General features: G+C 46.0%; 1 protein-coding gene across 2 annotated transcripts in view; it reads left to right on the forward strand.

Annotated features, from left to right (window-relative positions):
- Window positions 1-9,647, forward strand: part of LOC135913847 (uncharacterized) — an 89,455-nt gene extending 79,808 nt beyond the window's left edge. The window contains exons 9-11 of one of the 2 annotated variants that reach the window (XM_065446548.2): window positions 1,265-1,409; window positions 3,175-3,343; window positions 9,226-9,364. In XM_065446548.2, the coding sequence (XP_065302620.1) occupies window positions 1,265-1,409; window positions 3,175-3,317 (288 nt within the window). In that variant the 3' untranslated portion in view covers window positions 3,318-3,343; window positions 9,226-9,364. Of the gene's footprint in view, window positions 1-1,264; window positions 1,410-3,091; window positions 3,344-9,225 lie in introns of both variants that reach the window. The other variant, XM_065446547.2, reaches the window with a different exon arrangement.
- Window positions 9,648-11,239: the final 1,592 nt, after the last annotated feature.

Here is an 11,239-nt window from a genome sequence, read left to right on the forward strand (position 1 = left end):
AATACATGCCAACTACGAAAATTTGGAGTATGGTGAAACTTCACCTTTAAGTGCGGAACGCGATAGCATTCAAAAATCCCTGAGTGCTTCTCACACTTCCCGGCAACTGCCGCTTATGTAACCGTAATGTTCACCGGGATGCGCTGGCGGCGGGCACTGTGCACGAAGGCGAGCATTGTGGTTCTTTTAACGGGATAGCGTTAAGGCCCCGGGTCAGAGAAAATCCAGCGTTGGCACCCATTGTCCACCGCCGGACGTCGTTTCGGCAAAATCATATTCGCACCGCCCATACCCAGGCCCTCCAAGTGGCGCAAGCAAGCTACTGAATTAACTGAATTTCTCAAGATGAAATACGAAAAGTACGACTTACACACAACCTACAGACATGATAGCGCCGGAATCTAATTTGAGTTTGCGTGATCCGAAATTATATTTGCCGATGGGACGTCCCACGCTGGACGCCGGGCGTCGAGTGCCAGATTTTCTGTGACAAGGGGCCCTTAATGCTTTCGCGTTAATATCGGCCATCCGCATTTGCGCTCTGATCCACAGCGATCTCTAGCTGTCTGTTAACGTTACGCCTATCATTTTTCTGTCCAGCGCTCTTTGCGCCACCCGTAACTTGTTCTCCAACTTCTTTGTTAACGTCCAGGTTTCGGCCTCGTATGTTAGCACCGGTAGAATCCAATGATTGTTCACTTTTCATTTCAATGACAGAAATAAGGCGGTGGGGTTGCAAATGGTCACTTTTGTTGAAAAGCGACTGTTTTCGGTCAGTCGTTCGCTGCTCAATCACCAGTGTGAATAAGTCCTAATACCTACACACCTATGCGCACACAAAAATGCGACAACACAAAAAGGTATCCACGGAGTCCCGTGGAGGCCTATACTGTGCAGGAACGCTATAAGCACTTTAGTGGTGATTTGAGATAACAGTGTCGGTATATCAAACTACTTGAAAGCTCCCATGCACAAAAATAACCGGCTAGGCTCGAAAGATGAGACAGACTGAGAAGCGATGAACTTGAAACGAAACTTTTGTATGCTGATATGCAATATTTGCACAAACACTGAGTGCCCCGCTCTTACAGGACAGAACGCGCACCTACGTGGTGCTGACCCCACGCATAATTGCGCCATTCCGTGTAAGAAAAATTCGGCTCTCTGTGCTGTTTCATTGCCGTGCTCTTCGCATTCTCGTTTAAAACACAATATCAGAAACTCGCTCGACTATCCACTTTTTAATTGCAAGTGCATAACGCAGGTAGTGGACAGCCACACCGGAAAACCACTGGGACCTGGTGAAACGGGAGAGATTGTCTTTAGGTCACCGCATTTGATGCGAGGTTATCACAACAGACCCGGTGCAACTGCGGAGGTGATTGATGAACATCGCTGGTTTCGAAGTGGTAAGCACCATGAATCCTCGAACCGAGAGTGCTCTGAAAAGTTGGCCCGACTAGACAGTACATATTAAAAGAAAACCAAATCTGCAACGGCAACGCTTTCCTGCTCAACTGCCGCGGTGACGTAGTGGCTACGGCGTTGCCCTGCTAAACCCGAGGACCAGGGATAAAATGCAAGAACACCCACGTGCTATGCATTGCGTGAACATTAAATAACTCCAGGTGATGAAAATTATTCTGGAATCCTCCACTCCCCTACGGCGTGCCTCATAACCATATTTTATTTCTTGGGCGTAAAAGCGCAGATTCGATGCATGGCCTAATTACTTGGGTAGAAAGACTTTCAAACACAGATTACAGTTGGTGATGTTGCCTCCTGCTAATGAAACCGTTGAACATATTGGTTAGGTAATTGGCTTACAGCTGTAAAATAATTAAATAAAATCAAGCAAGCACCGATAACCGTAGAAAGTATTTAGCACGTGGAATCAGGTGCACACTGCGCAAATTACGAATATTTCTTTACTTACTCAAATAGGTTGCTTATTATGAGGTCTAAGGTTTAAGCCTTATTGGTAGTTGAAGAAAGTCACATCTATAATATAAAGAACACAAAATATTTAACATTTGAGAGCGGTAGAGTCTAAGCATTGTAGGTGCGGCAAAAGGAAAAGGATAGCGCAAACGAATACATGGGTAATTACAAGTTAGCGCATACGCCTTGTCTCACTTCTGTCCGTGTTGTTATTTCCGCTATTGTTTAAAGCGAGCCAGCACGCACTGAACATGGATGCCAGACGGAAGCGGAGTTGTTAGATAGGGGTGGTGGTTCTGCTCGCCGTGGCGTGAATGAACCGTATACGTCGGATAAATTTACGAGCATGGTCAGGTGGCACCTTCATCCACACCAAAACAACAGCACTTAATGTCTAAATATATATGCCATTTTTGTCTCTCAAGGAGCAAGAACAGTTATAGTTCAATTGATCGAGATATTAATAATGACCGATACACGCCCCTACACGTCACCCTCGTGTAAATGCACTACTGAAGCCTTTTGTGCGGCAAGAACGGAGTTCTAAGTATTACTTGCGCTATCGTAGAAGGCATGAAATGACGATTAGTTAGTAGCGAATTGTTCGTGGCTGTATTTGTGTACTATAATTTGCTGAATAGTAGAAATCAACTCTTAAATCTTTCGCAAATAATGGTTAGGAGCAATAAACAAAGGCCAGCATCAATATTAGAGAAGGTACGAAGCCCACTTTTCTTGGTTGCTTTGCGATGTCGACTGCCATTCTTTTCGTAAACATGCGTGATTCCGGCATTTTGACAGCTGTTGAGGTAGCTCATATTCTAGCACGATCGTTATGGCGCCAACGCGCATGGTCATCAAATTCCTGAAAAGATGACAGTCAGTACATAGTGGAATTAACCATAGCATTCAATTTCGATGCTTCTACCAGTTCTACTCGAGCGATATCTTAGCACGGCCGTTAAAGAGGCCAAGCTCTGCACTACATTTCTACACCGTACTATCTCCGATTGTCGAATGCATAAGACTGCGTGCCATGGGCGTGTTAAGCGAAAATTGTCGCACTTCACAGTCCGCAGGGACAGCTCATCATGGAAAGTATTGAGCCCATGAACTTCCTTTTTTTTTTGCTCTCATTGTGACGGTCTAGGTGACGCTGGCTACTATGACAACGATGGCAACCTGTATGTGGTGGAACGTGTCAAAGACATGATCAAGTGTCTCGACCAGCAGGTGGCACCAGCGGAAATAGAGGCTCTATTGTCTCGCCATCCACTCGTTCTGGACTCAGCGGTAGTAGGCATCGAACATCCCGACTTCGGGGAGGCGCCGACCGCCTTCGTGGTGGCCGAACCATCCGGAAAAGGACGCATTGAAGAGGAGCTGAGGCAACTCGTGTCCGGTGAGCATTTTGGGACAGTCCTGAATCACTATATGGTTACCACTCCAACTTGTTGATAGTATTCATTTGGTTAAATTTTTAGCCCAGCAGATTGACGAGGGTAGGGTACTTGAAGGAGGGAAAGCGTGAGGTCGGCATTAGCTTACGCGCTCTAGCTTCTACTTTGCACAGGAGGTACATCTAGCAACGCAAAAAGTTTGGGCCAGTTTGTGGGTCATTCTAGTTATGCTTACAGTGCGACGCCAGCATAGACAGAGACAAGGAGGTACGCAACGCTGTCCATGCCGTTTCTTGTATATGTCTACGTTTTACCTTGCTCTCTAAGCATACTAGGGATTCCCACAGGAGGAGGTAAAGGTGCGATGAAGAGGGATGACATTAAAGAGAAACGCGCAACGTTGCTTCAATCCAATTCAATGTTGTTCATTATGGTAACTCTTTTAGCATAACGAAAAGGCGAGGAGACACAAGAGAAAGAACTTGCACCTGAAAATTTAATTAAAGAAGCTTCACTTACACACAAGTGGAAGAGATTGTGCAGGCTGCTTTGTGGCAGTTGTATTCGCATCTTAGTGCTTTTAGTGCTCGCATCTCTTGTTCGTTACATTCTTTGTTTATTTTTGCCCTCCCTGCGTGCACTGCGTGTAGGCAGTAGGTAAGAAATAAATAAATAAGTAAAGAAGGAAATAAATAATAAAACAGCTACTTGAATATTTTCTTTTGGTTGCAAGTAAATGCTTTATCCATTGGTATTTCGTCCTTCCGTTTCGCTGTAAAGTTATCCTGATGAATGTTAACCAACCAGCCCGCGGATTCATATTAGCTTAATATTGTGCTAACCAAACAAATAACTTCTAAAGATCAGTCCTAACAGATCATCCAAAGATCCACAGGGTACGCGATGGCTGCGGCCATAGCTTGATTGAACAAAATGAAAAAAGCGCGTTAGTGCAGCAAGGCAGACACGCAGAAGCGTTTCCTTCAACTATTGTACTGGCGCCATGGTTTCCCTTGTGTCTTCAGGAACAGAGTATCCTTAGAAAGTTGGTTCCGGTCCATATTGAAAATTCAGCGCCTGCTGAAGAGGTGACCTGTTGCGCTCGGAAGTTATTTTCTCGCAAGGCGAGCCAGTGTGCTCGCTGACGTGAATTTATGACACTTTCTGAATATTAACCAGATGTAAAAGTTAATTCCCTCTCCTATGTAGCGTGTTTGTGTTTTGCTTCATCGCAATTAATTCTCATTCGAAGAGCCAAAAGCCTACATGTCTGTGTTATCGTTGTCTCATGTTGCCTCGTCGCATAGCAGCACCAGTTTTTTACTCACCTGAATTACGAGTAGCTAATATGAATAGCGATGGTATTCAATTCAGAGGCTATATCCTTGCAGTACCTCTATAGTTAAGCGCACCTAGTGCAAATTATGATGTAGTTAAATGAGAGCGGATTTTATTTAGCTTCGACAGTTTCCATGGGAGTGCCGTTACGTACGTGCAGCACACTTCGTAATGTTTCCTCATTCCTCATTTCTCATTTCACTCATTTCAAACTGTGGGAAATCTACCGAAAAAAGTGTATGAGCGTACAACACGTGCGCAAACGGTGCAGAGAATTCAAAGACGGACGTACAGCGTTCTGGACGGCCATCGGTTTCGGACGAAACGATTGCGAAAGTAGAAGAAACGACGCTGAAATATCAAAGGGTGACGGTTCGGGAGCTCTGCGAGATGATGCCTGATATCAGCAAGGCCTGCATTGACAAAAATTTCGACAGACCCTCTAGGGTATGCCAATGTTCGTGCAAGGTGGGTCCAGAGAATGCTTACCGAAGACCACAACCGGTGCCGTGTTGAAGCGGCCCGCAAGCTTCTTTAGGCCTACAAAACTTATGGCGAGGAATTCTTGGCCTCTGTTGTCACTGGGGACGAGACTTGGGCCCACTGCAGGACAACGGAGACGAAAGAAGAAGCCCGTCGGTGGAAACATCCAAAGTTGCCGAAACTACGGAAGTTTAAACACTATTTGCCGGCAAAGTAAAGGCGAGGGTCGTTTTGGACATGAAAGGGTTATTGTTGTGCGAATTCATGCCTACCGGTACAACAATCAATGCGGTCCGCTACTGTGAGGCTTTGTAGAACCTTCGCCAAACAAGAGGAGAGACATGCTCACGAAGGGAGTGCGTTTGCATCAGGACAACGCTCGTCCTCAAATCGCCCGTATAACAACCGATCTCACTAACAAATTTGGATAGGATACTGTGCCACACCTGCCCTCATCCCCGAATGGAACAAACACCTCGGTGGGACGCATTTCAGAACCAGTGAGGAGCGGAAAGAATAGGTTTTAAACAACCTTCACGGCACGGCGGGAGAGTTGTACGATTCAGGCAGAAAGAAGATGCTACACCGCATTCAAAAACGCCTTTATTTCAACTATGATTACATCGAAATATAGGGGAAAGTCTAAGCATTCCAAAAATGGGTTACTCAATGTCAGTACACATGTTTTTCATTTTGAAATATTATTGCGAACCTTACTTTACGGACAACCCTCGCATTACAACGTGGTTTCCTCACCCAGCCTGGCACGGCGTTCGCCAGTCGATGGACATTTCTTTCCACAGTGTCCAGCTCCTCCTCCAACGAACTCTACGAAACTCTGCGGCGCAAATCTCAATAGAGACTGATTGCAGGCTCATTGCCCCTGCAACGGATTTTCCTGGAAAGACATAGTAGTGCACGCCGATGATGGTCGTGATACCGTTCAATTTCATACCTAACATTTGAAGAGTCTGAAACATATCCCTGTGTACTGCCTTTTTTAACGTCAATATTACAATTATTCTTTCGTTGTCAACATTTCCATATCCATTACCAGCGCATGAATTTATGCTTTCTTTGATACCCACTCGGGCTACTTGGTTCTACCATGGAGAATATTATACATAAACGGTGCCAAAAAAGTACATGCCTACCCACGGCAATGTTAGAAAATAGATGACACAATGCTTGGGCAAACTAACAAGGCAGCCACAGTTGCGAATGTCACAAGCAAGGTCTCCTTGCCTGTAGCTGTTAGCTGTGTTTTTTACGAAGACGAAGGCAATGTATGACGCTTGTCATTGCAACGGTGTTGATTATGAGTCTATGCACAGTGAATTATGACGCATATATTAAATATATGTGGCTTCTACACCCTTTGTGTCACAGTCGTACATTCATTTTGGTGTATTAAGCGAAAATTGGGCCATATTTACTACCACATACAGCAGGACGTCGATAAAACAATGTCCTTAAATCAGCACATTGCTCCGTTTCATTGAAATTCCATTTTTATGCGATAAGTACACTCGCAGACGTATTTTTTTTCACACAAAGAAGGTGGCGTAGAATTGGCTGAATTATCCGGGAATCGTAACTAATTTCAATGGCAAAAAAAGTTGTTTAGTTCAATTCGAGAGTTGGCAACCAAAAATGACTGCGGTTTCATGCCGTGTCGACGATATCTTCAGACCGGCGGTACAAGGTGAAGCCTGTGAAATTTTCACGTCCAGTCAACCGCAGCGGCTGACAGTGACTCAGAAAGGTTTGGGTGCGAGCTAGTTTGGGTGCGCGCTAGCTGACAGTGACGTCCTCAGTGGGACTACGCAGTCGTGAAGATCGCAGTCAGAGGGGAGCGTACGCTTTGCCTGGCTCTCACTTGAACGCTTTTTCAAAATTGGCAATGGCGCGACCTCCAGCAAGACAGCGCATACGAAGCTAAGCATTACCATGTCGGCTTTGCACCAGCTGCAAGTTACTTGCAAGATAGGGCCAGCGGCGGGCGTAAGCGCTCTGCCTGGCTGACATCCATGCACAGCCACCACCTGCCGGACTAGAAGGGACGCTCGCCCTTCGCTTCCGCCAGGCCTGGCAGTCGCTTTATCACGTTACCTTGCGCTACCGTGCTACCGCGTGCTAGCGTCGTAGTTGGTCCAGGTGGTAAAGCGTCGAGCATGTAAAGAAGTTGTCCGCGGGTTCCATCCCGACACCAGCACGAGTTTTTTTTTTTTTGTGTGAAGCTTTCTGGGGATCCCGCATGGTATTTTTCTAAACATTGGGTTGCAGTTCATGTGCAGTCACATTTTAAGCCCTCATGTTTATTCTACTTACTATTAATAATCCTTTATATAGGTTGCACATTTAGAATGGTGGGGCTTTGGTACACGATAACGAGTCGAAAACTCAGACATAAATGCTGCTTCTCGACAGAGCTGGTTAGTTTTTTTGATAGACCGTAAATACTTGAGCTTTCTTTCCTGCAGTAGGTTGTAGATCGACGCGTAGATCGCTCGTGTAATATGGACGCAAGTATAAGGACACACCTAGCATTAAAATAAACTGTTTTTAAGGTGCCTCAAATTAGAGGAGTATAAATGTCATCCAAAGCCCTACATCAGAAATTCCACGCCTTCAAAGACGTAGTCTATGTCGACGCAGCAGAATATACAGAACGCCAGTGTATGTCCCTTGCAGTGGTGGACTCCTCAGGTCAAATACGCGCTGGTGGTACAATTCGCACCAGAAGCTCCGAAACATCGGAAGAGGCGGCTATCGCTCTGGCAGTAGCCTCCACACATTGTCATTACATTATTAGCGATTCCAGAGCAGCCGTACGCAATTTTGCGAAAGGTCGGGTGTCGGCTCCTGTAAAACACATAGTAGACATCAACCAACACCCACGACCGATCCAGATCATTTGGGCACCAGCACCCTCCTCCCTACCCGGTAACGATGCCGCCCACAGCGCCGCTCGAGGACTCGCCAACCGAGCACCCGGACGGCTCACGCTAGGATCAGAGAGGAATCGCTTGGTCAGTTACCAGGAAATAACTCAGCACTACAGGTTAGCCGGTGTAGTGTACCCGCCAGCACACAAATCGCTTAACAAGCGTCAAGAAGTAGCTTGGAGACGACTTCAGACGAGCACCTACCCCAACCCCGTGGCCTATCACTACTACTACCCGGACCAATACCCTAATACATGTAAGCATTGTAAGCAAAAAGCGGATCTATTCCATATTATGTGGTCGTGCCCAGCCGCAAATCACACCAATCACGAAATAAGTAATACTGAGCAGTGGAAGGCCGTGTTGCTCACCTCCAACCCTGAACTGCAGGCCAAGGTCATCGAGAAAGCTGAAGAAGCCGCCCGGGCCCAGGGGCTCGTGGCTGCCTAACAAGGTCATGTGTCAATACCTTGTTTTCAAATAAAGTCTTTACTCACTCACTCACTCCTCACAGGAATAGTAGTCTCAGGGGCATTTCAATTGTTTATTTGTGGTTTCTGTGCATCGACAGATTGATTTACTCGTGAAGTTTAACGTCCCGCAAAGCAACGAGATGAACTTGAAAGGCACCCTAGTGGAAGGCAGCTGAATAATTTCGACAGTGTGTTTTTTTCATGTGCGCCGAAATTTAGGTACACGAGCATTCTTAAATGTCACTGCCTGAGATATCCAGCCGTCGTACATGCAATTAAACGCGTGGGTGCATTTTCTGCATTGGAACGCGTAAGCCACTAAAGAGGTGGAGGATGTTGTAGACTGTTGGTAGATCTAGCCTGGCAATGCATATGCAGGCAATTGATCCGCCCGAGCTCCTTCTTTCGCAAAAGTTCTTCGGTGTTAAGAAGCGCAGCACCAGACGATAAACACAGGCCATGGCAGCGGGTCGCTCACTATCGCTCGCCAGCTATAAACGCGCTTCATTATAGTAACGGAAATGCGTGACCCGATTGTAACGTTGCACGTTTGGAGCATTAAATACACGTATTTATTTGTTCTCCCATGCACTGCACAAGCGAGAAGGTTGGCTTAAGATAGGCTTCTATTTTTATGCGCAGAACAAGCCGCCTTCCACAAGCATTTGCACGGAGGAGTCGTCTTCGTTGACAGCATTCCCAAGACGGACACCGGAAAGTACATGCGACGACAGCTGCGATCGCAATATCTGGCGACGCTTGGAAAAGCCACGTAGGCTTTCGTAGGTAGTCTTTGGTTGCACATTCGTTACGTGTATATAACACCCATTTATCTATACGGATAGTGAGAAATACACATGCAGTGAGCGAATACACTCACTATAAAGCACGTGTGGTAAAATTACAGCAGCCCGCATTTCATTGTAGCACGGAGTCAACGGAAATTGTTCGAAGTGGCTATATCACTGTATCTGCTGATAAACACGTTTACATTATGAGCGCTAAGCAGAGGAGGAAGTTGCATCACTACGCTATTACGTACAATAAAAGAATGTGCATTGGTATTCCGCGTGGTTTATTTTTTGTGCGAAAGAATGCTTAAGAGACTTTCTGTACTGTGGTAAGCACTCAACGGCAAAACGCATAGCGCTCATATGCAAGCTCAATTTCAGGTGTCTGGCTATTCAGTGTCAACTGAAAATGACTTTTCACATACGAGCGCTTGACTGCACGATTTTCGAGGCCCAGTTTTTTCATAAATGAGTCCGTCAAGGCGGTGTGCTATCAGCACTTCGAAGGAATGAGGTATTCTCGAGACATTATTCTTCATCTGGAGACACGCGCACCTGGACAATAAACTCCAAATGTTGATTACTCATGGAAAGGCTGCAATTGCACTGGTCCTATATATCATTAAGTGACCCTCTTCTCTCTTCTAACCGGCAGCTTCACTTAAAAGTGCATATCTCGCAAAGAATTATTCCTACGAGAGCACGTTTGCCACAGCCGCCGTAGTCCTCCATAAAGAAAGCAAGAAAATCCCAATGAAGAAGGCCGTCAGGCAGGGAGATACGATCAGTCCAATGCTATTCACAGCGTGTTTACAGGGAGTATTCAGAGACCTTGGTAGGAAAGAATTGGGGATAATAGTTAATGGAGAATATTTCAGTAACTTGCGATTCGCTAATGATAGTGAATTGTTTAGTAACTCAGGGGACCAATTGCAACGCATGCTCGCTGACCTGGACAGGCAAAGCAGAAGAGTGGGTCTAAAAATCAATCTCCAGAAAACTAAAGTAATGTTTAACAGTCTCAGAAGACAACAGTTTACGATAGGTAGCGAGGCACTGGAAGTGGTAAGGGACTACATCTACTTAGGGCAGGTAGTCACCGCGGATCCGGATCATGAGACTGAGATAATCAAAAGAATAAGACTGCGCTGTGGTGCGTTTGGCAGGCATTCTCAGAAGGTTGCCACTATCCCCAAGAGAAAAGTCTATAACAGCTGTGTCTAACCAGTACTCACCTACGGGGCAGAAGCCCGGAGGCTTACGAAAAGCGTTCTACTTAAATTGAGGACGACGCAACGAGCTATGGAAAAAAGAATGATGGGTGTAACGTTAAGTAGGATAAGAAGAGAGCAGACTGGGTGAGAAAACAAACGCGAGTTAATGACATCCTTGTTGAAATCAAGAAAAAGAAATGGGCATGGACAGGGCATGTAATGTGGAGGCAAGATAACCGATTGTCATTAAGAGTTACGGACTAGATTCCAAGGGAAGGGAAGCGTAGCAATGCGCGGGAGAAAGTTAGGTAGGCGGATGAGATGAAGTTTGCAGGGACGACATGGTCACAATTAGCACATGACCGGGGTAGTTGGAGAACCATGGGAGAGAGAGGAGATTCTTATAGAAGGGGGGATGAAAATATGGGGTGAAGTGCAACGCAGTAACTGTCTCTGCAGACGACACCTCGACCACGCTGGCCAGAGGGTAAGGAAATGGAAAGAGGGGTGAGAGGGGGAGAGATGTGGCGGAGGCGGCCGGAGCGGGAGGGGCGTGCGTGGGGCGAGTTTATAGCCTCGGCGTATGTGGCGCTATGTCGCACCTATAAACAAAAATATAGTCATTTTAATAATAATAATATTTCGGGTTTT

Source organism: Dermacentor albipictus, chromosome 5 (assembly GCF_038994185.2).
Source record: "Dermacentor albipictus isolate Rhodes 1998 colony chromosome 5, USDA_Dalb.pri_finalv2, whole genome shotgun sequence".
Lineage (NCBI taxonomy): Eukaryota > Metazoa > Arthropoda > Arachnida > Ixodida > Ixodidae > Dermacentor > Dermacentor albipictus.